Source organism: Heloderma suspectum, chromosome 1 (assembly GCF_057233095.1).
Source record: "Heloderma suspectum isolate Gila_16-S chromosome 1, 16-S_ref, whole genome shotgun sequence".
NCBI lineage: Eukaryota > Metazoa > Chordata > Lepidosauria > Squamata > Helodermatidae > Heloderma > Heloderma suspectum.
The window spans coordinates 54,447,664-54,475,439 of record NC_139458.1 but is presented as its reverse complement, the minus strand read 5'-3'; the positions used below and the strand labels follow the sequence as shown (position 1 = coordinate 54,475,439).

At 44.2% G+C, this 27,776-nt stretch overlaps 2 protein-coding genes across 4 annotated transcripts in view; one reads left to right on the top strand and one right to left on the bottom strand.

Moving 5' to 3' along the window:
* The first annotated feature begins 194 nt into the window (after positions 1–194).
* FAM177A1 (family with sequence similarity 177 member A1) lies at positions 195–27,659 on the top strand. 3 transcript variants are annotated; one of them, XM_084843704.1, is made up of 5 exons: positions 195–347; positions 14,754–14,933; positions 20,414–20,480; positions 23,421–23,518; positions 24,417–27,659. In XM_084843704.1, exons 1-5 carry the CDS (start codon positions 264–266, stop codon positions 24,624–24,626), a joined length of 639 nt encoding a protein of 212 aa, XP_084699830.1. In that variant the 5' UTR covers positions 195–263; the 3' UTR covers positions 24,627–27,659. The 3 variants fall into 3 exon arrangements, with proteins under 3 accessions (XP_084699830.1, XP_084699819.1, XP_084699840.1); XM_084843693.1 differs by lacking the exon at positions 195–347 and adding an exon at positions 6,348–6,737 and having other exon boundaries at positions 24,417–26,370; XM_084843714.1 differs by lacking the exon at positions 195–347 and adding an exon at positions 11,373–13,011 and having other exon boundaries at positions 24,417–26,370.
* Positions 25,590–27,776, bottom strand: part of PPP2R3C (protein phosphatase 2 regulatory subunit B''gamma) — a 41,625-nt gene continuing 39,438 nt past the window's right edge. Inside the window, exon 13 of the mRNA XM_084843679.1 lies at positions 25,590–27,671. Within this exon, the coding sequence (XP_084699805.1) occupies positions 27,483–27,671 (189 nt within the window). The 3' untranslated portion in view covers positions 25,590–27,482. The remainder of the gene's footprint in view (positions 27,672–27,776) is intronic.

Below are 27,776 nucleotides of genomic sequence, written 5' to 3'. Positions count from 1 at the left end.
TCGCGCGGGTCCGCGCCCCTTAGGCGTGCGGCAGACAGGAGACGCCGAGCTGCCGGCGGGTTCTGAACTTTCCGCCCTCTGCCGCTAGGGGGCTGCCGTGAGCCCGCTCCGCCTGGTATCCTAGCAACCGCTAGAACGGGGTGTGACCGGCAGGCCTGCCTGCCTATGAGCTTACTTCCCAGGGCCTCCGCCCGGGAGGAGGGTCTGGACGGGCCTGGTGCGGTCGCCGCTGCTAGTTTCCCCTCAGGCTGGGCAGGGCGAGTATGGAGCAGGGGCTCTCCCCCATCACCCTCTATTGCGCTCCAGCCGCTGTCGCCGTCACCGCCTGCGCCATGGACCAAGAGCAGGTGAGCGCCGCCGCCGCCCCTTTCCCCTCAGACGGGATCCGAGCAGCGGACAGCCCCATGCAGCTTCCCGGTGAGGAAGCGCACCTGGCAGCCTCCTCCGCGCCGCCGTGCCTCGGCCTCCCTCCTGTCGAGGATGACGGAGGAGAGTCAGGCGCCCTTGCGCCGGGACGGGCGTGGGGCGAGGCGTTTGCTCCGCGCGCTGAGCCCTTCCCACTCCGGTGCTGGCCAAACAGCCCAGCAGCCTTGCCTCAGAAATACGTGCCACTGAGCAGGAAGCAAGCGTAGGTGGGGGTTGTAACCTTTATTTATTTGTGATATTTATAGACCACTAAATACAGTAAACTCTCTAAGCGGTTCTCATATAAGTGGTGTGTATGTTAGCCTTCCCCAGCCTGGTGCCCTCCAGGTGTGTTGACTACAACTCCCATAACCCCCCAGTCAGCATACCTGTCTGGGGGATTTGGGGAATTGTACTCAACATATCTGGAGGACGCCAAGATGGGTACATGTTGGTGCAGTTCCACCGGGTGATGGGCTTTCACTCCTTGGGGGCTGTCGGGCAATATCTGTATAAATTAAACGTTCCTGGGCAAGGTGCTTAAGTCAGCGTAATTGCTTCTTAAGACACATTCTAATATCTCCTGAACATACACTTTCCTGGGCGTTTATGCTTCAAATCTAGGTCGTGAAAGGTCTGCTTTACCCAACTTGTTTGTATGCTGCTTCTATTGCCTCTTCCTCCTCCACCTACTAGTACCAGTCATGCGTCTGCAAGAACGTTTCTTGTAGCCCCGCGATTCCCAATGAGTTAGGCTGGCTAGGCCTAAACTGGCTAGGTCCAAGTTTCAGGTTAGGTGAACCTTGGAAGCTGCCTACTGTGGAACATATTTATTTATTGCAATTATTTATGTTTATTACAGTTATTTATACAATCTTTCCAATGTTGCTTACAGGTAACATCAAACTATATTAAGAAAAAACACAAGAAACAATATTAACATATAAAAAAATCATTTAGATCCTTCCCACAGGGCAGCTAGTAGTAGATGGCCCTATGGGGGTGGAAGGGGAGAAGCCAACTCCAACAGCAGCAGGCACCTGGTGTTATCCTCACCTCCCTCCCTCTCTCTTTCTTCAGCCTGTCTCCCTTTCTCCTGCAACCCCTCCCACAGGGCAGTTGATGGTAGATAACATAAGAAGAGCCATACTGGATCAGACCAAGAGTCCATCTAGTCCAGCATTTTGTTCACACAGTGGCCAACCAGCTGCCCATGGGAAACCCGCAAGCAGGACACAAGCACAACAGCACCCTCCCACCCACGTTCCCCAGCAACTGGTATACATAGGTATACTGCCTCTGATCCTGAAGATAGCATATTGCCATCAGGACTAGTAGCCGCTGATAGCCTTCTCCTCCAGGAATTTGTCTAACCCCCTTTTAAAGCCATCCAAACTGGTGGCCATCACTACATCTTGTGGTAGCAAATTCCATAGTTTGACTATGCACTGTGTCTACTTCCTTTTATCTGTCCTGAATCTCCCACCAATCAGCTTCATGGGATGACCCGGGTTCTAGTATTATGTGAGAGCGTGCGGGGGGTGTGTGTGTGTGTCTCTGTATCCACATTCTCCACACCATGCATAATTTTGTATACCTCCATCATGCCTCCCCTTACTCGCCTTTTTCCAGGCTAAACAATCCTAGCTCTTGTAACTTTCCTTTGTAGGGGAGATTCTCCAGCTCCTTGATCATTTTAGTTGCCATTTTCTGCACTTTTTCCAGCTCTCCAGTATATTTTTTTAGGTGTGGTGATAGTGCCATGGGGGAGGGGAAATTATTATTTTGGCTGTGTGGTTGTTTGAATAAGACAGGTTGTCTTTCTTACGCTTTTATTGCAACACAGCAGGTAATTCTATATTGGTTTACCTGTTGTCTGGAGGAGTAGCCTATCTCCTCAGAGGGAGCTGATTGCAGGCAGATGATTCTCAGCAGTTGGAGCATGCGAGGTTTTTTTTAGAAACACAGCACTGTCCTTTCTAAACATTTCAGTAATGAAACTTTTTTTAAACCACCAGAATATCTTTATTTTATGTTGCAGAAACTAGGAACAAGGTTGTACTTATTTTCCGAACAAAAAAACTAGAACTGTATTTTTGGAGAAAACATGACCTAAAAAATAAATTGGTAGTGAATGTGTCTCCTCTACCTGCTGGAGGCTGGCTACACAGCTCAAGTTTAAGTTTTCACAAATTCAGGGGGGAATCCTATCTTACAAGGTCTCAAGACCCAGAAATTCGGTATTTATAACGATAGTTTTATATGTCATCACTTTGTAATATATTCACTAGTAGCCCTAGTTTTTCACATCAATATGAATAAATTCATAAAAAGGTAAAGGTGTCCCCAACCAGTCGTGTCCGACTCTAGGGTGCGGTGCTCATCCCCGTTTCTAAGCCGAAGAGCCAGCGCTGTCCGAAGACGCTTCCGTGGTCATGTGGCCGGTGCACGGAACGCTGTTACCTTTCCCGCCGAGGCGGTACCTATTTATCTACTTGCAATTTCTTGCTTTCGAACTGCTAGGTTGGCAGAAGCTGGGACTGAAGACGGGAGCTCACTCCGTCACGCAGCACTCGGGTCTCGAACTGCTGACCTGCCGACTTTCCAGTCTGCAGTTCTGTGTCTTAACCACTAAGCCACTGAGGTCCCTGAATAAATTCATAAATACTATTTATTCATGTAAATTGTCATGCATATCAACTTACCTTCTACTTTGATATTGCATCTATACTTCACACATCAATCTACTGTTTTGATTTCTTCTCGTTCCTCCTGTAAGCAGATATCCATTACAAATCAGTCTGTTCAATATTAAATGAAGACAGGTTTTGCCTTTCAGCTAATTGTGAAAACTTGGCAAAGGTATTGACATACAGTTGCCCTACATGTAAGGGATGCTCTTTTAAAAGGACTTCTAAAATAACACACACTTACATTGTTCACACAGTTTTTGAAGTTCTTATACTTTGGCTACAAAAACACAGACTAATATTTGGTAATATTTGGGTTGCAACTGTAAAGGGAGAGAGATTAAATGTTAGGTACAAATACGGTGGGGGGATTTGAACTGTTACAATGCAGTTCTGTTTACATTCTTTTGCATTAGGAGCAAAGACGCTGATTTAATTTTTCTAATATTTATTGAAAGTCATATTACCATGTTGTATAATGCATGACATTGACCGGGTTCACACAACACGATAACCCACACTCAAGGATTGAGTATGGGTTGAGTGTGGGGTGTCGTTGGACCATGGGTGGTTGTTGAAACGTGGGTTATTTTGTTGTCTGTGTTGGAGGGACTCGGGCCATGAGTCACTTAACCTGAACTTGAAGGGTTAATATGTACCTGAGTCAGGTGGGAGGGATGTTTGGGAGATTGTATTGCCTTCTTCCTTGTCTCCTCCCCCTACTCTCCTGTTCTTCTTCCTACTTCATTCTGCAAGGGATGCTGACCATGGGGCTGACCTCAGCCAACTTACATCGAGATGTAAGCTTGTTATATCTCAAGTAAAGTCTGTTCTTAACCCGTCACTTGAGTGTGTTTTGTCTACATCTGTGGCTACTGATGGGGGGCTGATTCGGACTTCAGGTTATGTGGCCCAGCAGCCAATAAAGAAGAAAAAGGCTTTTGCAAGGAATCACCCGGCAACCTGTGAGTACTGCCCATCTGATAGTCAAGGGAGAAAAATCTTGGAGGGTGGAATGATGGCTGAAGGAAATGTACAAGCAGCTATGGAAACACTAGGCACCAGGAACTACGAGATATGGAAGTTCGAGATGGAAACTGCTAGTGAAAGAGAACTTGTGGGAGGTTCTGGAATTGGCTCGCCCTGCAGAAAACCCCCAGGACTGGGACAAAAGGGACAGAAAAGCAAGGGCAACAATTGCTCTATCAGTCCAAAATGACCAGTTTGCTCCACATCAGAAATGAGAAAACAGCTAAGCAAATGTGGGAGGCTCTGTAGATGGTGCACCAGCCTACCAGCATAACTGCAAAGCTCTTCTTGAAGAGGAAGCTGTTAAATGAGGTTTGAGGGAGGAGCCAGCTTGCCTGACCGTATAAATGCAGTCTTGCAAGTTGTTGAGGAGCTGCGGGCAATTGGCTTAGAGACCCCAGAGGAGGATGTTGTGGCCATCATTTTGTGCAGCCTAGATGACTCCTATGAACCCCTCATACCAGCCTCGGAAGCGCGTCCCAAAGCAGAACTAAAATTGGACCATGTAAAGGCCAGGCTGATTAGTGAGTGGAATTGCAGGATGGAAAACATGGCCAACACCTCAGGCGAGAAGACAAAGGCTAGACCAGAAGCTAAGGTCACGAGGGAATCAGAACAAGCCCTTAAGGCAAGGACAAAAGAATGCTACAGGTGTGGAGCCAGGATACATTTAAACAGAGACTGTCCCGAAAACAGCCACAAGAGGGAGCCAAAGAGCAACAAAGGGCAAGGCAGAGTAAACTACAAGCCGCAAGGGGCCCATTCCTGCTGGTCTGTTTACCTCAGAGTAACCAGAGCTCAGAGGCACAACCTAGTTTGGGTTAGGGATGGGGGAGAATTTCTCCCCGAAACTTCGGGGGGCCGAGCGCCAACGCATTCGGTCCTCCGAAGGTTGTTCGGGGAGAACTTCTCCACCCCCCCCGCCCCCCCACCCCCCCCGGGATGGGACTTACCTTTCACGAATGTCCCTCCCGGCGGCGGTTCGGCAGGTCTTCGTCAGGAGCGGGGGCGGCAGCCAGTCTTTCGACCGGCTGTCGCCGCTGCCATTACGAGCAAAGTAAAAAAACCCACGCCCCTGTGATAGGCTACGTAACGATTAACGTAGCCTATCACGGCTAGATTTGCAAAGTCAGCCGTGATAGGCTATGTTAATCGTCACGTAGCCTATCACGGGTGACTTTAAAAAAAAAAAACCGCGTACGCAAATGGCGGCCCCCATAGGGAGCCGCCATTCGCGTGCCTTATTTGGTCCCTCTAGTCTACGTAAAGATTTACGTAGACTACAGGGACCAAATAAGGAACTTGAATGGCAGCTCCCTATGGGGGCCGCCATTTGCGTACGCGCTTTTTTTTTTTTTATGTCACCCGTGATAGGCTACGTGAAGATTAACGTAGCCTATCACGGCTGACTTTGCAGATCTAGCTGTGATAGGCTACGTAAATCGTCACGTAGCCTATCATGGGGGCAGTTTTTTTTTTTTTTAACTTTTTATTTCGCGGCCGGGCGAGGCGCCTCCTCCCCGGCCTGAATTTCGGCCGGGTGAGGCGGGAAGCCTCCCCCCCGGCCTGAATTTCGGCCGGGCGAGGAGGGAAGCCCCCCCCGGCCTGAACTTCGGGGGGAGCAGTGAAGCGCCTCCCCCCCACCGCGAAGCAAGCTGCGAGACCAGGTAAGTGACTTTCCTGCACCCCTAGTTTAGGTGCTGGGCTCAGGAGCTAGCAGCCACATGACTAGTCAGAGGGAGTTCTTTGAGGAACTGGATAACCAAAAGCAGGGTTACATCTACCTGGCTAATGGGAAACAGATAAATGTTTCTGGAGTAGGAGAAAGCACCATAGACTGTATAGCACCGCCACATGGTGGGAAAATAAAGATAACAGACGTCTTGTTTGTGCCAGGCCTGGAAGGGAACTTGCTGTCAGTAAGAAAGCTTACAGCAGATGGATTTGTCCTACTTTTCGAAGGGGATGAATGCCAAACCTCCAGAGAAGGAAGGTTGTGGGGCAATGCCAGGGTAAGAAACTCTATGTATGAGATTGCTGGCAGCAGAGAAGAAGCCAAGAGGGCAGACCACACTCCCCACAACAGTTGCATCCACCCCTGGCACAGACGCATGGGGCACAGAAGCATGGAGGAGTTTCTCCATGCTTGGAAGGAGTTGGTGACCACGGAACGTACTTCAGATTTAGAGATCCCAGCAATCAGGTCTAGGATGAACTGTGTGTGTTGCATCAAGACCAAGTCCACACAAGCACCGCTGCCCAAAGCAAGTGAGAGCAGAGCTAAAGAACCTCTATGGACTGATGGAGGCATTAACCCATTCAGAGGGTAAGTATTTCCTCACCTTCATTGATGATTGTTCCAGGTTCACAACAGTGTACATCATCAAGCGTAAGGATCAAGTACTGAGCAAGCTGAAGGAGTTTGTTACAGCAACCAAGAACAAATTCCGCAAGACATTGGGCGTTGTTCATACCGACAGTGGAGGAGAGTACATTGGAAGAGAGATCGAAGCGTGCCTCTGGGCCCAAGGCATCGCGCACCAAAAGATGGTTAGCTACTCGCCAGAACAGAATGGTGTGGCTGAGAGGTGCAACAGATCACTCCTAGACATGGTAAGACGCATGCTGTCAGATGCAAATCTACCATCTAGATGGGGAGAGGCAGTGTCTACGGCGGCCTACATGCAGAACAGGCTGCCAACCAGGGCCCCTAGAAAAACACCTTTTGAACTGTGGCATGGAGCCAAGCCAAAGGTGGGCCATCTGAGAGTATTTGGGTATAAGGCCTATGTTCACCTCCCAGAACATAAAAAGACCAAGCTGGCTGACAGAGCCATCGAAGGGGTCCTGGCAGGATACAGCCCTCACCATAAAGGCTACAGAATTCTTATTCCCCAAGACCGTAGCATCATATTTGGCTGAAGTGTGCAGTTCGATGAGATTGTGAGGCCCGGGACTATGGACCTTATAGAGGTGAACCTGAGCACACCTGAGAGTGGAGAAGGAGAGCCCACAGTGCGTGAGGAAGATGAGAGGGCAGCCGACACACTTAATCCCGACAGTGAGTCTAGTGACACCGGGGAGCCCAAGCTGAATGCAGCAGAGCAGCAGGAATCCAGGAAGTCGGAGAGGGCCACCAAAGGCATGTTGCCAGCCAGGTACTGGGACTATTATTTTGCAGGCAGTGCACAGCAAATCTAAGAGCCAGTGAGTTGGGAGGACAGTTCCTCCTTGCCCAAGGATGAGGCAGACAGATGGAAGAAGGCAGCACAGGGAGAGATGGACTCATTACACCAAAATGGAACCTGGACTCTGACTGAATTACCCCACAATCTCAAGGCAATCGGCTGCAAGTGGACATTTAAAGTGAAGCGCAATGCAGATGGTGAACTAGAACGCTACAAAGCCAGGTTAGTAGCGAAGGGCTACTCTCAAAAGTATGGGGAGGACTATGTTGAAATGTTTTCCCCAGTGGTAAAGCACACCACCAGTAGAGCAATGCTGAGTGGAGCAGCCAGCAGGGAGATGCAAGTTAGGCATCTACACGTCAAAACAGCATTCCTGTATGGTGAAATAGAGGAAGATCTATATGTGATGCAACTGCCAGGGCTTGTAGATTCAGAAGGGGCAAGGAAAGTGTGCAAACTGCACAAAAGCATTTACGGATTTAAGCAGGCTGCTAGGGCCTGGAACGAGAACATTAATAGAGTCCTAGTAAATATGAGCTTTACCAAGGGGAAAGCAGAGCCTTGCCTCTATACCAGGTGGAAAGGGGGCAGGTGGGCATACATACTGGTGTATGTGGACGATTTGGTCCTGTGCTATGAGGGGGAAAGTGATGGCACGAAAATTAGGCCCGTACTGAAGCAGAACTTTGAAATCAAGGACCTGGGTCCAGTAGTGCACTATTTGAGTATACAGGTCGAGAAGGGGGACAATGGGAGCTTCCTCCTTAGTCAGAGACAAAATATCGAGGAGATGCTGCTGGAGCTTTGAAAGTCAGAGGTGAAGGGGGTCAAGACTCCTATGACCACAGATCACCTGGAGGGGCATGATGACGATGTTCCACTGCTGGATAATCAGCAGTATCGAAGGGCCATTGGTAAGCTGCTATTCATCATGACAGTTACCAGACCAGACATAGCTGAAGCAGTGGGCATCCTGAGCAGGAAAGTGGCTAAGCCATCTCAACACAACTGAAACCGAGTGAAGTGTGTGATGTGGTACTTGAAAGGTATCACACATACAAAGCTCAAACTGCCCAGCAGCACATATGCAGGGCTGATCGGGTTTGTGGATGCAGTCTGGGTGAGCGATGAGTCAGATCACAAGTCCACATCAGGAAACCTGTTCATATACAATGGCAGGACTGTCAGTTGGGCCAGTAAGAAGCAGGCAGTTGTGGCCATGTCTTCCACAGAAGCAGAGTATGTGGCAGCAATAAATTAATACATTGCGTCACCGGGTTGATTGCAACACGAAAGCACTGGTCAGATCCATCACTCTGCATTGTCATGCCTGGCTCAGGTCCACTGGACTCCTGCAGGAAACTAGGGCTCATATTGAGGACTAGCCCTTTGATGAACTGGGCTTGTTTAATGCCAAAACTGATGATGTGTTGGATTCGGTGCAGAACACTAGAACCACAGTGCAATGTATGGATTTCTTGCCTCAACAACCTCCTAAACAGAAATGTTGGTACCAAAGCTCCTATACCAGGTACCAGCAACAGCAGCCAGGCTCATCTCAACAACACCAATCACAACAATTGGGCTCTGGAAAATCATTCCAGCAATCGAAGCTGCGCAACTGTTGTCGCAAACCGGACATGGCATTATTTATTCGAACGTCCTTCTTGCTCAGCTGTCTTGCTCAGCTCAGTTGTCTCCCCATTTTTGGTACTCACCTGACCTTGTTCTTTCCAATCTGGTTCTAGATCACAATGGACTCCTGGGTGCCCTCCGTTGTACAGAAGGGCTACAGCATCTAGTTCGATACCCTCCTCCTTTCAGTACCATGAAAGTCACAGCTCCAACTCTTGTTCTCCACCAGGAGGTGGAAACACTTCTTGTGGAGTGCGTTTGTACCGAGGATGCATTTTCAGGACGGCTTCCATTCCAGGTATTTCATGGTGCTAAAAAAGGACTGCAGCTGAGCCTGGACCTTCAAGAACTCGATCTGTACATCTCGCTCAGGAAGTTCCGCATGGTCTCTCTGGCTTCAGTGCTGCCTCTTCTCGCTCAAGGAGAATTGGTTCACCTCTGTCAACCTCAAAGACACCTACTTCCACATCGCTGTAGGGGAACGACACCAGCATTATCTCCATTTTACCATTGGTCCTGACACTTATCAGTTCTGGGTACTTCCTTTTGGCCTCTCTTGTGTGCCAAGAGTATTCACCAAATGCATGGCAGTGGTCTGCTCTCATCGCAGACTACAGGGGATTGAGGTCAACCCAAACATCGATGACTGGTTGCTGGTGGCGTCAACATGAAGCTGTCTTCTGTGGTTGATAGAGGTGACTTGTGATCGTCTACAAAATTTGGGACTTTGTATCAACATCAAAAAGTCCTATCTACAGCCAACTCAGACTCTGCAGTTTATTGGGGCACACCTAGACTTGCGATTAGGCAGAGCATTACTCCCTCAGGACCGACTGGAGAGACTGACTTCAGTGGTGGTGGAGCTAAGCTGTCATGACCATCTTGGCATTAAAAGTGAAGCACCTGCTAGGCCTAATGGCTACGGCAACATTGGTGGTCCAGTATGCCTGGTTCCATATGAGACCTCTTCAAAACTGGTTCATATGCAACTTCAGTACCAAGCAAGATGCTCGCCGGACCAAGCTCTGTCTCCCAAGCAACTTAAAGGACTCCCCACAGTGGCAGACACTTCCAGCCAAGCTGTCAGAGGGGATGCCCTTCCTGCAGCCCTTGCCATCCTAAGTAGTGACTATGGATGCCTTGCTCTCAGGATGGAGAGCTCACTGCTTGGGTCCTCCAGTCCATGGATAGTGGTCAGTCATGGAAGCAAAGCACCACATCAATCTGTTAGAGCTCAGAGTGGTACAGAAAGCCCTTCAGGCATTCAAGCTGGATCTAGTGGGCAGACTATTCCAGGTCGCACCAGACAACACAACTGTCGTTGCATAACAAGGATGGGGGCATGAGATCGCTCCTGCCCTTAGCTCTAACACTGGAGGTTTTCCATTGGTGCCTACCTCACCGACTCGGACTGGTTGCGATGCACATAGCAGGCGTGGATAATGTTTTAGCAGACCAGCTCAGTCAGACTGCATCAACCTCCTATGAATGGGAGTTAGATAGGTCAGTTCTGAGGACACTGTTTCAAGATTGGGGCAAACTGCAAGTAGACCTGTTTGTCACTCCAGACAGTGTGTATGCGACAGGTTTTGCAGCAGAGCAGGCTGAGGTCAAGATTCATTGGGGGACGCTTTCCTTCTTGAATGGACAGAAAGGTCCATTCTGTGCCTTCCCACCATTTCCCTTTATCTCCAGGATCCTGGCGAAGATTGGAAGTAAGGGCACCAAAAGCATTCTAATAACACCTTGTTGGCCTCACCAGCCATGGTTTGCTCCACTATTATGAATGGTGCATCATTGGTACTGTTGCCTTCCATTGCACACATCCCTTTTCACCAGGGAGAAGGGCTGGATCTGTCACCCAGATTTGACAACTCTCTGGCTGACAGCATGGAGGATCAGGTGGCAGGAGTCGAAGTTGTCCCGACATTGGTACAGAGAATCCTCGATGTTGCTTGTAAGCCATCAACACAATGCTCATACGTGAGGAAATGGACAACTTTCACCACCTTTACTCGTACCCAGGAGTTTCACACTTGCCAATGCTCTTTGCTGCAGATACTGCAGTTTCTTCTGTCACTGATTGACAAAGGGCTGAAGTTGTCATTGTTACAAGTTTATTTGTCTGCTGTTTCTTTGTACAAGCCTCCTGTTGAGGTTTTTTTTTTTTTTCTGTTTTCTTGCATCCAATGGCAAAGAGGTTCCTCAAAGGGATCAGGAATTTGGCACCACCAGTCTGCCCTACAGTACCGAGCTGGGGCCCCTTCATGGATCATTGCCTTGTTGTGCCGAAGGGGCTTGTGTAACTCACTGAAGCCATAAGCTATGCCGTGCAGGGCCATCCAAGACGGACAGGTCATGGCAGAGAGTTCTGACAAAATGTGGTCCACTGGAGAAGGAAATGGCAACCCACTCCAGTATTCTTGCCAAGAAAACCCCATGGAACAAAATTGGGAAAGGAGTACGACAAGGCTGCATATTGTCGCCCTGCTTATTTAACTTATATGCAGAGTACATCATGAGAAACGCCAGGTTGGATGAATCACAGGTCGGAATTAAGATTGCCAGGAGAATTATCAACAACCTCAGACTCGCAGACGATACCACCCTAATGGCAGAAAGCAAAGAGGATCTAAAGAGCCTCTTGTTGAGGGTGAAAGAGGAGAGTGCAAAAGCTGGTTTGAAACTCAACCTTAAAAATACTAAGATCATGGCATCTGGCCCCATCACTTCCTGGCATCTAGAAGGGGAAGAAATGGAAGCAGTGACAGATTTTATTTTCTTGGGCTCCAAGATCACTGCAGACGGTGACTGTAGCCATGAAATTAAAAGACGCTTGCTCCTTGGGAGGAAAGCTATGGCAAACCTAGACAGCATAGTAAGAAGCAGAGACTTGCCGACAAAGGTCCGTCTAATCAAAGCTGTGGTTTCCCCAGTAGTAATGTATGGCTGTGAGAGCTGGACTATAAGGAAGGCTGAGCACCGAAGAATTGATGCTTTCGAACTGTGGTGCTGGAGAAGACTCTTACGAGTCCCCTGGACTGCAAGGAGGTCATATCAGTCAATCCTAAAGGAAATCAACCCTGACTGCTCATTGGAAGGACAGATACTGAAGCTGAAGCTGAAATATTTTGGCCACCTATTGCAAAGAGAAAACTCCCTGGAAAAGACCCTGATGCTGGGAAAGATTGAAGGCAAAAGGAGAAGGGGACGGCAGAGGATGAGATAGCTAGATAGCATCACCGATGCAATGAATATGAACTTGAGCACGCTCCGGGAGAGAGCGGAGGACAGGAAGGCCTGGCGTGCTATGGTCCATGGGGTCACGAAAAGTTGGACACGACTTAACGACTGAACAACAACTGAGCTGGGATCTCTCAGTTGTTCTTAAAGAACTTTCATCTAAGTCCTTTGAGCCACTGGTGACAACAGACATATGCCTTCCTTCATGGAAAGTGGCGTTCTTGGTTGCAATTACGTCTGCACGATGGGCTAGTGAGCTCTGTGCACTCAGGGTAGACCAGCCTTATTTAACTTTCCACAAAAGATAGTAGTGCTTAGACCTGATGCTGCCTTTCTACCCAAAGATGTGTCAGATTTCCATTTGAATCACAATATTATATTGCCTGCTTTCTTTACATCCCCATCTTCGCTGTTGGAATCGACTCTTTGCACATTGGATGGCCATCGGGCACTGGCCTTCTACAAGTCCAGGACTGAGCAGTTTAGACTCTCTCCCCAACTGTTTGTCTGCTATGGTGGGAAGCACAGAGATCAGCCTCTCTCAACTCAGTGCTTTATATCCTGGGTTGTAAAGACAGTTGAACATTGTATGAGCTGGCTGGACTCAAACTGTCTGCACCAATCTAAGCTCATTCTACTCATGCAGTAGCAATATCGGTTGCATTCAACATCCATCCCTGAACAGTGCCACACTGCAATCTGGTCGACACAGTCTGCCTTTGTGATGCAGTATAGACTGGATGTCCGGGCTAGAGCTGACTGTGCCTTTGGCCGTGCTGTCCTCTCATCTGTTTTGTAGCTGGACACCTACCCACCTCCATGTAAGTTAGCTTGCTACTCGTCCATATGTGTGAAGCATAGAGACCACAAAGAAGAAAGATAGGTTACAGCCTGTAACTGCAGTTCTTCAAGTGGTCATATGTGCATTCACACAACCCAACCACTGTCCCCATTTCAGTGTCATACTCGAGTTCAATGTTGAGTACCAAAACTATTCGTTTTTCTCTCGGTTCCAAGGGCATAACATCGGTCTCAAGGAACTAAGGGAATAGGCAGGAACCCGCTGGGGATATGTGCACTGGGATAGTGGGGGAAGGGTTCCTGCCAAAATTCCTCAGCTGTAGAAGTTTCCTGTATTGAGGCTCCATGCAGGTGCAGAGCCCATATGTGTGAATGCATATTTGACCACTCGGAAGAATTACAGTTTGTGATTATTAACTGTAAATTTAATCTATGACAGATCTTTGTAATTTAGCTGAACTAAGTTCAGCTTCTCTGAACTATAGAAAGCCAGGGTTAAACTGGGCAGCCCAGTTCTGTTCAGACAAGGTAGCAGTGACGGTACAAGCAGCGGCCTGCCCCTGCTGAGGAAATTATTCCCCTACCTTTTCCTATGGAGAAAGATGGGTGCTGGTTTATACTGGCCGTTCTAGTTCTGGATGCTGCCTTGCTCTGCTCTCAGTGTCCTGGCTTCCTTCCTATAGCCATTAGCAGGAACAACAAGTGCTGGTTGCTTGAGTAGGCTGGTAGGCTTGCCCATGCTATATTGGTATAACTTTGAGCCTTGGCATACCTAGGCATACTTGGAACTGAATATGTGTGGTCCACTGGTTGTGCAACTACCACTAATGTCGTGTAATTCCTGGTGAAAAGTTTGTGGCTGCCCTGACCAGTCTAAATGACTACCACTATTTTCCTTGGTAGCAAGCGTTTCAGTTTTATATTACTGGCCTATATTACTATTTTCTGTCATCTTACCAATCAGTGACTCATTTGCCTTTTGTAGAATACTTTTTCCTTTAAGTGGATGGGGGCAATAATAATAAGTACAGAACAGCCTTTCTAGAATGACAGCTTCTGCTTACTTAATATCCTGTACCTCTTATGGTGAACCAGAGAACCTTGCCAGTGTTACGGGTTTGATGGTGATAGTGACGTCTCCCTGAACTTGCAAGGAAACAGAATGCGCTGTGACTTATAGCTGTTCAAATTGTGTCAGTTGAGGGTATGAAGGGTCATAACTCTTCTTAGCATGTGCAAAAGAAAAAGTATAGTATTGTTTAAAATAATTGTTTACACTATACACTTTCAGCAGACTGTTGGATCTTATAACCCCTAGTTCAAATCCCAGCACAGTCAGGAATTATTGGGTGGCCTTAAGCAAGTTGTTTCTCAACCTTACTTGGTGAAAATTCAAAATAAGGATGATTTACCACCCAGAAGTATTACTGGAAATAAATGAAAGTACTCTGAAAACTAAAAGTGCTCAATAAATAATAATTAATTTTGGATAAGTATTTAACAATAAGTGGCAGTGTTGAAGTGCCTGTGCAGTTAGATATTCTTTCAGGAGAATTAAACAAGCTTTAAGAAATAAAAATGCATGATTTAAATGAATCCTGCCTCTGCCTCCAGGGAGTGGTGATGTGATATGCCAATTGTAAAACTGAGGGAAGAATATGTGTTGGTAGTCTGATAGATATTGGACTTCTTGGAGAGCCATTCCTTCTTTCTTCATCTTATGGGTATTTTGGCACTTGACAGTTGTTCTCTTCTATTACAGCTGCATACAAATAACGATAGAGGCTTTGAGAATGTGGAACTTGGAGTCATAGGAAAAAAGAAGAAAATTCCAAGGAGGGTCATTCATTTTGCAAGTGGTGAAACCATGGAAGAATTCAGCACAGATGAAGAGGAAGATGAGCAGCCGGAGAAAAAAGACCTCTTGCCTTCTGTTGATCCAGTAGGTTTGTTTCTGAAGTTTATTTGTTTCATATGGTGAGTTATGTTGTCTGTGGGACCAATTTTCTCAATTTGTGGAAATAAAAATTACTTTGTTTTTTGTCCTATTTTGATGTGCATTTATATAGAAATTGAAGTAATTATATTGTCATAAAAATGGGAGGTTTATTTTTTGGAAGTAAATCCCCTGTTGTACAAGTGTAGTTCCACCCATGCAGCAGGGTTTCCCCTTGCTCTCCTTGCCCCTGCAGGCTCCTCTGTGCCCCTTAAATCTGCTCCAGGAGGTCCCCCAACCATCTAGAGCAGATTTGGGGGTCTGTTGGGGTTCAGGAAATCCACTCCACCAGAGATTCTGTTCCACTAGTGGATGGCCAGAACCTTCAGATCTTCCCTGTCCCATAAACTCATGATACAGCATTAGAAAAATCATAATTGTTTGATCCACAGCACATCCCCCATCTTTAATAAGGGGATAATTCTCACCTACTTTATATGGCTGTTTTTAAGGAATACTGAGATAATGGATTGGATCCAGAGGTAGCACAAGCAGAACTCCATTTATGCAACTGATCTTTTCCCTTCCTCCTTCCTTCACGTCCAAAAAACTGCTCCTGAGTGAAAAGAATCTCTCCGGAATAGTGTGGTGAGGGAGATATCAGTGGAAACCAGGCAGGTGTGCACCTTGTGCAAACTGAAGCTCAGGATCCAAGCCAAGATACTTAAAGTGCTTTGAACACAAAGTGACTGGATTCAGACAGCATGATAACCCATAATGGGTTAAATACCCCATGATTGCTTATTTAACCTATCGTGGGTTAACATGTCATCTGTTGGGAATTGTTTAATCCACAGTGGCTAATTTGGCCAAAATAACCCATTCTGATAACTCACAGCCTGCAGTAGGGGTTATTTAACCCACCATGGGTTATTGTATTATCTTTGGGCACCATTTTGTTTGCCTACAGAGTTGAGCAGCAAGAGCGGTTCAGATTGCTGCCATTGCTGTTTTTTGTAGGAGTTCTCCGTATAATGGAAACTTCCTGACATTTTGCTGGGATGGGGCAAAAAGTGAGCATGTTTTTCCCCAATTTTCCCCTATTCCAAAGTCGCCTATGTTCCTTTTTAAAAAAAAATTCCTTTGCACTTTTGTGCATTTGCAAATTTGCGCATTTGCACAATTTCACCATTGGGAACACGTTAAAGCCTCTATGCCAGTAATGTCTATGGGGAGAACAGCGCAATTCCGCTTTACTGCTTTAGTGAGAAAGCAGTAGTGAACGAGTGCTACAGGTCTGTATGAGGTTTGCTCCCGATCCTGCAAACCCCCAAGATTTTATAGCCACTACCCGCTCCACCCTTTTTGGTGCACTCAGGAGTTTCGCTCCTTGGTGAGAGATCGCTCAGGATTTTGATGGTGCATTGGCTGCCTCCTGACTAGGGGAGGCCCTTTTGGTGCACCTGGGATTTTTGCCCCTTTGTCAATGGGTGAAGCAGTGGCACTGCTCAGGTGGGAGAATTGCAGCAGGACGGGTTGTGGGATGACTCAGATTACACACAGTATCTTAATAAACTACTGTCAGTACCTTATTAGCCAACTCATGTGGCAGAGTATCATGGATTAGTTAAAAAATAAGCCACTGCCTCCCTACTGAGGGAGCCCTTCATTTCATGGAGGGGGCGAGTCTGGATCCAACTGTGTCTTGTCTGTTCAAACGAAAGAACTATACCATGAAAGAACTATACCACCATAAGTTCTCTTGGTACTGCTTAGCTCTCTCAGATGTGAATTAGGAATATAGAACTGTACTGGGGAAGCAACTAATTGAATGAGACTCCTGTTGGTTGCTTATGTAAAGATACTTGAAATGGAGAGATTAATTTATAGTAGTTACACGACATATAAGTGCAAAATTGGTCTGAAATAAACATAAAACTAGGTCGACATCTCCTTCAGTATAATACAGGTTTACTTCTATACTTGTGTTTCATCAATCCCTAGAAAGGAATTCTTTACTGAATGTAATGAATTTTGCATGTCCTAAAGTGCAAATTAAGATTTGGCATCCTTTTGAATAGCAATTCTTCTCTAAACAGAAAGAAACACTGTAGACTCAGATTGTGTGGTAAGGAAGGCAGCACAAGATAAATATGCTGGAGTGCAGAGTGCAACTGTGTTGAAAGCATAATGAAATAAAATCTGAACTGAGCTGTTTGTCTTATTACATCTCCATGACAACTAGTATTCTTTAGCAATATACCAGTGTTTTCCTTGTGACATTTTATAATGTAGATTTAAAATGAAATGAATAAAGAACAATCCTCTACAGCATAACTTACTTTTCTTACATTCTTTGAGAGGGAAAATGTACGTCACCTTGTGGTACATCTGAGAAAGGATTCCTGTTACTTGTGGTGGTGATGGTGTGTGTATCCCAGCAGTATAAAAGAGGTGGAGAAAAATAGGAGCTTGAAGTGAGCTTTGATGTATTGACAAAAATATTGTAGGATTTCTATACAATTAAATAGTCTATTTTCATGGTCGAACCATGTTGACAGTTTGTTATTTTACTTGCAATATTAAAAGATTTGATTGCAAAGACTAGCACTTGCCTGTTAAATTTGCCTTGGTAAACTTTCATATCAGGACTTTTAATGGAAACTCAGCATCCTAAATTTTAGAGCTCAGCTGGTGTTGGCTTCTCTTCAGAGGTGAATTGTTGCAATTGCTGCATGCTGTAGTTGGAGCTTCCACTCACATACTAGAGCTTCTGAGGCTCCATTTCCTTTGTGCCTAATTACGAGCCCTACCAGAAAGCTGGTGAGAGGGGTGAGGAGGACTCACGTGAAAGTGTTTGGACAAACACATGGGGCATTTAAAATGTTGACCTCTGCATTAAGAAATTGATCGATACTTGTGTTTGAATTAATTGTATTATCACATTTTCCCCAGATTGGGATTGAACTGGAGAATCTACAAATGATCATTGTAGCTTTGAAATTATTGTAAAACAGACTAGGATTTTTTTCTTTTTAATAATTGTGATTTATATTTTATACTACCCTTCAGTATGACAGGCCAGTTTTCTCCAGCTTTCTTGGATCCTATACTTCAAACTTCTAAGATTTCATTTTGTAAAAGTTCATGGTGTCAGGGATTGAGAGGAAATTTTGCAGTTGTGATGGCAGTGGTTCCTAAATGCCATTACCATCACATCTACAAAACTGGGAAGGGGCCATAGCTCAGTGATAGGGCACATACTTCGCATACAGACAATCCCTGATCCTATCCCTGGCATTCACACAACTTTAAAAATAGTATATATTATTTATTTACTTTATTATGCCTGGCTTTTTAGTCAAATGTGGCTCTCCAAAAGCTGCAAAACAATTAACATCCATCTCAGAGGTACAATGTAAAATGTTAGGAGTACATGGATGTTGGGGAGGAAGGTAGGATGTTTTCATATCACTGGTTTTGCTTCACTATTTTCCCTTGGATTTTTGCTGTTGCTCTTGTCACAGCATGTATAAACAATAAAGGCCAATGAACTGCAAACTCCTCAACTTTGATGCTGCAAATTTGCATTGCAGCCTTTTACCAGTCTTAGAATGTAATATGTGTCTCCTTGCAGGACTGAAGAATCTTGATGGGTTTGTGCATGTCAGTAGATTCAAAATACGATCTTGTCTCCAAACTTCTGGCTTCCTCTGTTTTTAAAAACATTTTTACAGAGGTTATTGCCTTACTGTATACTAGAGAAGCACAGTTCATTACCTGGTATTGTCACTGCTTGTTTGCTGGTGGTAAAGCTTGTGTAAAGGGCTTAACTTTTAATCTTGTCACATTAATTTCTGCAATTTCTGACTTGCTCTCACCTGCAACATCCTTCTGAGTCCTTTTTCTGGCTGAACAAGTGCAAAAGTAGTGGCCATTAAAGCGATTGACAACTTTGTGCTTACTTAATGGGCATGGAGTGCTTCTCTGAAAAAAGAGCCATCGTGTGTGCTTTACATGAGCAGGAAATGTCCTTCTGCCAACTGCAGACATGGTCTGTCTCTTGACTCCATGGGCTCAGGTTTCCACAGGGCAGCTAAATATGAAGGTGCAGGATGCACCAATCTATTCATATGCAGCCCAAAGCAGTGTTCATGCTTGTAAATGCTGAAATCTCTGAACAAAATACGTGATACTGCTTTAAAACTGGAATGCATTTGATAATAAAACATAGACTAAAAAATACATGTACAGAAATACTTGGTAGTACTGTATTTTCAGGTTATTTAGATAAGCATTGATGTTTCAGTGCGATTTCCCCGCAAGAAGTTTAGTAACACAAACTCTTCAAGTTGCTTTCATTATAACCACGACTTTGCAGTTCCAGAATGATGTGGCATTCACTATTAATATGTGGTTTCCTCATAAATAAAGAGAGTTGGATCCAAATTTAGGAGCGTGTTGCAACAGGGCTGACAGAAACAGACTTCCTTGACCTCTTCTCCCCATTGCAGCCCTCCCTCAAACACTACACGGAAGGTTGGGGAGTTGTGGTGTAGGGGCTGATGGCAAAGGGGATCCCCAAAAATTCAGTGGCGGCATCTTCTGCCGGCCCTGTTGCACATACCTAACTCTGCAGGATCTGAGGATCTGGCTAACTATACTCAATGTTTTATTAAAAATGGTTAGTCTGCCCCATCCCAGTCACTTCTGGCAGATAGTGTGTGTGCACACATATACACAATACAGCTTACTACAAGCTATATGCCTTGCAGTTCTCCCCTCCACTGCCCCCCCCCCATTAACTTCAGCCATATAGAAAGGGCTATTAAAAGAGATTCAGGAATAGGTGTTGGTAAACTTGTACTTTGCATGGACTTGTCAGATGAATTTGGAGTGGATGCTGTGACCAGAAGACTACTCAAAATGTAGAGGGACTTGTGGGATGAGGGCCTGCCCTTAATCAGCTTAAGAACTCCATTGCATTCTTTAAAAGTTTCAGAATTATTGGAAGTTTTTAGAGAACAGGTCTGCTGGTGGACACACACAGTTGGATACAACCCATTTTCCTATAAGAGCAACACTCCAGCTATACAGGCTACTGCTTCTCTCTTTACAAGAGTTATTTTGCCTATAGCTACTGTATATGTGAATGAAAGTATAATAATGAAGTATTGGGTGAAGAAGGTTCTAGAATTTCATTCTTAATGGTCTGGCTGACAGCTAGGCCATAGAAAGCATTTATAGAAGGTAGTTTTTTGCACAAGTCCTGCAAAACAAAGTACTGCATGCAGGGTGTGCTCTGAAGGCACAAGATGCAACAACTTTGCTGAAGCTAAGGAGAGCTGGATCTGATCTGTGCCTGGATGGGAGGCTACCTGAAAATCCTATGTCATCAGTGGAAGAAACCCAAGATATGAATGAAATCACTGCAAACAATGTCAGATTTGTAGCATAAACGTAACTGAACACTTTCTTTATTGTAGGCAACGCTTACTTGGGGGCCTTATTTGTGGTTTCAGATGCTAAGAGTAGCCACGTCAACACTGTCAGGTATGGATGTTTTTGCTTGTTTACATAGACTAAGCTAGTAATAACCCTTATGACAAACACACTCTGTTGTAATGAAATGGAAACTAAGAGACAGAGTGCTAATACTAGAGTTATGTTGCTTGAAGCATCAGGAATGTGAAATTGGCTCAATACTACAAGCGAGAAGGATCTTGGAATTGTTGTCGATCACAAGGTGAATATGAACCAACGATGTGATGTGGCTGCAAAAAAGGCAAATGCTCTTTTGGGCTGCATTAATAGAAGTATAGCTTCCAAATCCTGGGAAGTACTAGTTCCTGTCTACTAAGCACAGGTTAGGCCTCATCTTGAATACTGTGTCCAGTTCTGGGCACCACACTTTAAGAAGAATGCAGACAAACTGGAGAGGGTTCAGAGGAGGGCAACGAAGCTGATCAGGGGACTGGAAACAAAGCCCTGTGAGGAAAGAGTGAAAGAACTGGGCATGTTTAGCCTTGAGAAGAGAAGACTGAGGGGAGATAGGATAACACTCTTCAAGTACTTGAAAGGTTGTCACAGAGAAGGCCAGGATCTCTTCTCGATCATCCCAGAGTGCAGGACACGGAATAATGGGCTCAAGTTACAGGAACCCAGATTCCGGCTCAACATCAGGAAAGACGTCTGACTGCTAGAGCAATACGACAATGGAACCAGTTACCTGGGGAGGTAGTGGGCTCTCCCATACTGGAGGCATTCAAGATGAGGCTGGACAGCCATCTGTCAGGGATGCTTTGACTTAGATTCCTGCATTGAGCAGGGGATTGGACTCGATGGTCTTATACACCCCTTCCAACCCTACTATTCTATGATTCTATGAAATAAAGTAATTAAAACAGAGATGGGCAACTTTTTTGGTCATGAGGGCCACATGCAGTGTTGGGTTGGACCGCACACACACACGCGGTCCATACTTTCCCCCTCTCACATCTCAGCATACAGAGATGAAGACGTTTAAACCTCCCTTTCTTACCCACTGAGCTCGGGATGGATCACCGGAGGGCGGGGAGAGAGGTGAAAGGCTCTCTCTACTACATGATCCCAGTTGAGATAGCTATTCCTAGCAGTAGAGAAACAGTGATCTTGGATGCATCAAGATAGCTGGGGGTGGGAAGTGGGGGAGGCTAAAGCCTCTACCACCCCAGAAATCCTGCTGAAGATTGCTGTCCTGGTGTTGCTAATAGCAGTGCCTGGACACTGAACAATGGTCTTCCCACCACCCAGCTGATGGCTGGGCTGCAGTGAAAAGTGGGGCTCCCTGGGCCACATGGATTGTAGCTGAGGGCTTCATGTGGGCATGGGTTGCCCTCCTGTGTATTAAAGTGATAGTTAATGGCATGCAACACCCTGAGCTGACCACGGGAAAGAATTCTAATGAAGTGATGTGCTAAAACTCCTATTTCCTCAGAGTTACCAGACTTCGCCAATGTCGACTCAAAAGTTGATAGATGGCATTGAATGCTATTTCCTCACAGAAGAATGTTGAGTGCAAATTGTCAGGTCGCTCACAATCTGCATATTTCAGTACCTACACTTCACCATCTTCTGGTATGAGTGGGTTGCATCTTACTCTGAACAACAATTACAGTGAAATCTAGCTTTCACTTTCTACAAACCTGTCTTCTCTTTTGCTTTTCAAATTGGTTAAAAGATACAGCACTAGGATACAAAACTAGATAGCCATTCCTTTCAATTAACATTGCCATTATCTGCAGTTGGTTCTCAACTCTTCCCCTTGTCAGTTTATTCTAACATTTTAAATTGAAGGAGTCCCAGGAGAAAAGTCTGAAGGAACTAAGTAGAAAACATTCCTAGAAAGAAAAATAGGGTGATCTGTTTTAAACTATTTTTTTAAAACATGTAGGAAAACAATAGTTCACATTGACCATCAGGATATTATATGAAGATATGATGCAATTTCTAGGAAACTAAATTTAGGTTTGATAGAGAAAAGCTTTTAGTATAAAGGGGTGTGTGTGTGTGTGTGTGCGCGCACGCACGCATTCCATCAGCATTTGATGCCTGCAAGCTCTTTGTTGTTTATTCAGTCAGTTGCTCCCGACTCTTCATGACTTCATGGACCAGCCCACGCCAGAGCTTCCTGTCGACCTTCACCGCCCCCAGCTCCCCCAAGGTCGAGTCCATCAGCTCCAGAATATCATCCATCCATCCATCTTGCCCCTCTTCCTTTTGCCTTCCACTTTCCCTAGCATCAGCATCTTCTCCAGGGTGTCCTGTCTTCTCATTATGTGGCCAAAGTACTTCAGTTTTGCCTTTAATATCATTCCTTCAAGTGAGCAGTCTGGCTTTATTTCCTGGAGTATGGACTGGTTTGATCTTCTTGCAGTCCAAGGCACTCTCAGAATTTTCCTCCAGCAAGCTATACACTCCCTGAAAAGAATGTTTGTGGCTTCCTCACTTGCCTCCCCACAACAGACAGGAATTAAAAAGCGGGGGCTAACCAAATGAGCCAACATGCAGTGATAGCACAGTGATTGCCTGTGTGATTTCATACTCCCATTTCTGGTGACTTCTATACTTTTGGTATACAAGGTTTAGGCACATTCTAAGAAAAGTTAAACAGTAAAACACACTTTCTAAAGTAGTTGTGAAATCTATTTTAGGGGAGATTTTTATGAGAAGCCTAGACAGATCTCTCTCTGCATGGTTTTAAGTAGAAAAGTCTAGGGCTGGATTATCTGGCTTTTCCAGGTTATTTGATTTCCATAGTGTGTGTGGCACACATTTTAGCTTTCAAAAGTGGAATTAAAATCTAAAAAAGTAAAAACAACCGTGCAGTACTAACACTTCCTGCCACGCACATATATGAAGGTATCGAGTGCTAAGGAAAACTGTACTCAAGAGTTAATGCTTGCTAGGTCTACAACATTCATAAACATATGTTTGTTTGATTGATTGATTCAGTGTGTGACTTCCTTGGTGAAAAGATTGCCTCTGTTTTGGGGATCAGTACACCGAAATACCAGTACGCCATAGATGAATACTACAGGATGAAGAAAGAGGTTTGTGCCTTTTTTTATCCGTTTAACAGCATAGGGATTAGAAACATGTTTTTTATTAAAAAGCACAGCATATTAAAGATGACATTCTCCATTTCTTTAGGAATCCTACCATAATGCCAGTACGTACAATCTATGTTCAGTTGTTTTTTATACTCCTTTAATTTTTTTAGGACAGTGCTTTTATGGAAAGCTTAGACCAGCTCCCAACATCTATTTTTTGTACTTTTCACATAGCCTTTATCCTATGTTGTCGAGGTATTTTAGGAAATATTTCCATACCATTTAGTAGAAGGGATAAATGATGCTGTAAAGGATTTCATTTGAAACTATAAAGCCACTACAGCCCCTCTTTTTTTATCAAACGAACCCTAATTTTTCAATATTTTTGTTAGCTGTTTTATAATAGGAAGTTAGGTGTAAGTGGTTGCCCTGTAATAGACATGTTTCTATTTATTTCAGTAGATGGGCACTTCAGCAAGAATAAGAGGTTCCTGAAATTGAAAAGTCCCAGGCACTTGGCATCTGTTAGGAGGCTACTTTGGTAGTTTGATTGCTATTTTTCCACAGTTTGTAGTAGACATGGGGAAGCATCTTTGATTAGAGTTTTTCATACCTAATTCCAATCTGTAGAAAATGAACTTTGTTTGAAAGCAGTATTGCTATACTGCATGTGTTCCCATTGACAAGTATGTCAATTACCTCAATTCTTTTTATGTTCAATTTTTCCTGTGTGATGGATACTTGTAAAAACATTGTGATACTAATAAACTGGATCAGTGACTTGGACATTTGACATTCTTGGTAGGAATACATATTGGAGCACATTAACATGTTCAGTAGTTGGATGAAATATGGAGATCCTCTGGTTTTACAATACATGTTTTTTTTTTCCTCTTAGGAAGAAGAGGAGGAAGAAGAGAATAAGATGTCCGAGGAAGCAGAAAGAAGGTTTCAGGAGCAACAGAACCAGAGTCAAGAGGGGGCCGTTGTACAGACAGCCCAGCCAGAGGCTACAGCCTGCAGTACATTTGTGAATCTTAACTTTGAAACTGAAGATTGTCTGCCTGTTGTGGAAAATAAACAAGATACTACTCCAGTGTCTGCTTAGAGTGAAGATACTGCATAACAATTCCCCATTTCTTAAATTGTCAAAAGTGTTTAGGTCCTTTTATGCATGTTCAGTGGAATGTAATTTTTTTTTAAGTATTAATGTCTCTTCAGCCAACATCTGTCTAATAAAGGCAAAGACACTTTGCTTAACCTGTTAGATTATGAAATGCAAATAACTGGGTCCTAAACTGACCTTTCTATGCAGAAGAAGTAAAATGTCTTTCCTGAACATCTGGTGCCTTGTTGACAGTTGTGGACTGATACATGTGCTTCTGTATGGTTTGTTATGTATTTATAAGATTACTTATCAAAATTCTTGTGGAAGTTTCTTAGACTAACTGGAACTAACTCACAAGGCATCTTTGTGACTTAGTTTAATTTATTGTCATTATTGCATGGGTATGTCCCTACCTATAATTTTAGGCTGGCTTTGTTAATGCCTGTTAAACTAAAAACCTGTCTCAAAACTATCTCTCTACAAACAGTCATGTTAGTAGGTTCCTAAAACACATTCTCACTGCTTAGGTGGAAGAGATCTAATACTCAGAGAATCCAGTTAATTTACTTATCTCTGGTTTTACCAAATGTGCTGGGAAAGAATTCCAGGATTCAGAAGGCTTGACAGTTAATTTGTCTACGTCCAGATAGTCTGGATTGAGGGTGATATGCTGATAAACTTCTTGACGGATCTAAATATTGAGTGCAGTAAAAAATGAATGTGTTCAGATGATATTAAATAAGTTAAACTAGTCATATCCTTGTAGTTCTCTCCCACTGCTCTGAGTTTAAAAAATAGGCTCAGTTACGGAGGTAGAACTTGATTTGAAAAGTTTAAAAATACGTTTGGGAACTGCCTACTGTGAAAATAGGAATGGGTTTTCTAGCTAGAAATCTATTATTCAATGTGACAGAGGGCCATTAAGCATCTACTGTAGCTTGTATAATGAACTTTTCTGTAGGATAATCCCAAATCGTTTTCACAAAACTGTAGCACAAATATTTGTAGATACGGGGCAGGATTCCAAGGGCTGTGTGCCTGTGCCACAAAGGGATGTACTCAACAAAACTGCCTCCGCAAGAACTTCCTAGCTATCGCGACAGCTTTAATAGTTTAAGATGCCTCCCTTCCATCTGTCTAGAGTCCTTTTCTTAAAAGCATATACATTTGTATTAAATAGCTGGGACTTGAGAAGAAATGATGCAGTATAGATCCATACTTAACTGCAGTCCCCACAGGGAAGAAAAACTCTCCCAGTACTGGCCAGAAAAACACAAAGATAAAGAACATACACATCGGCCTTCATTGTCCTTATCAGGCATGTGGGCAGGAGGGAGAGTTCAAGTCTCACCTGGCACTCTAAGCTTTTCATAATTGTAGAATGTTAAAACAGCTTTAACTAAAGATAATCAGAACCTCCATTTTTTAATCTTAAAGTGTGCATCCATTTTGGATTAGAGAATCATGCTGTTAGTTGTAAACTACGTAAAGTGTATTACCAAAATCTCTGTACAGGATGAAAAGTCCCTAAAGCATCACCATTAATAACTAAACCTTTTGATTTTCCTGGTCTGTAATTTTTGCTAGCCAAAAATGTTCTTGCCATATTGAATGGGGAAGAGCTTATTGTCACGAAGTTCTTCTAGTCACTGTGCCTTACCTTTAATATTACTTTCAGTATGTGCAAATTATATAAAAGTGGGTACTTTTTCTTGCAAATGCATTAAAATTTTATATTTAATATAATTTTAAATTACAGTAAGAGTTGTTATTGTAGGATTGGCAAAGCTTTGTTTTGAATGCTACAGGTGCAGATACCATTAGAGATACCCGGCGGTAGTTGCCGGGATTCTAATAAGCCAAGACATTCACCTTACTAAGGCTGCAGTCCTATATGCATCTATTTGGACATAAACCCCACTGATTTTAGTAAAATGTATTCCCAGGTATGTGTACACAGGCCTGCAGCTGTGGAGGACTGCATGCCATTAAGACAGAGGTATTTTACTTTTGACAAGTTTTTTCTTCTAGAAACTTATTATTCGGTTTACTTGTCTTCACATATTGAGACACCCATGACTTTTGAAGCCTTGTGTATTTATGGATTTACAGCACTAATAGAATGAATAGTTGAATATGCTGATCATGAGCATTTACACTGGCCTTCCCAAGCCTGATACCAGTTTTGTTGGACTACAACCCCTATCATCCCTAGTCAGCATGGCTAGGGATGTTGGGGGTAGTAGTCTGACATCTGGAGAGCACCAGGTTGGGGAAGCCTGTTTTAGACTAAGAGCTGCTTGCCTCATGTCAAGGTTTGTGAATGCTGATTTGGCAGAGTATTTCTGTGGTCCATCTGACAGGTATTGTGTGATAATTTTTTTTCAAGAGTTGAGGTGTACATCGGTAATTACACAAACGTATATCTGCTATTTTACCAGATATAGATGACAGTGTTTGAGACTGCCTTTCTCTTGCACATAAGAATCTAGATGTTGTTTTAGCAATGACACTAAACAGCACAAAACTGGAATACTGTTCATGGCCATAATGCCCAACATGAATAACTTGTCTAAACTAGAATATGGCTTGCTACTGTAGGTTTGGAAATGGTTTCAATAAATGTACATTTACCTGCAAGTCTTTAGACATTTAATGACATGTTTTTAAAAACAGCGGGGGGGGGGGGGGCAGTAGTTGAGATCCATCTCACAATCTTTGTGCAAAGCTTTAGTTTTGCTCATCTGGGGCTACATGGAAGCTTCATTGATTTGGGTAATGAATATGTTGTTCAGCTGCAAATGGTCACTGTATCAGTTGGGCATATCTCCATGGATACAGTCTATTCCTGTTAAATCATGTATCATCAAGATCTGTTGTGCTGTCATTATCACTTGCTACAAGAACCTCTCTGTTCTCATAAGTCCAGAAGCCATTAAGGTCAATTAAAATGCTAGTGACTGTGTCTCCTTGACTACTGTTGATTAAATCCTGAAGGGAGATTTTATAAGGGTCCTTAGGCTTCACCATATCAAAGATTTCATCCTAGAAAAAACAAAAAAAAGTTAACCCAGTGAATGTTACCCTGAGGCAAACAGACAGAAGCTAAACTTAGTACACCAGTACAAGGAATGTTGCTTAACGTATTTA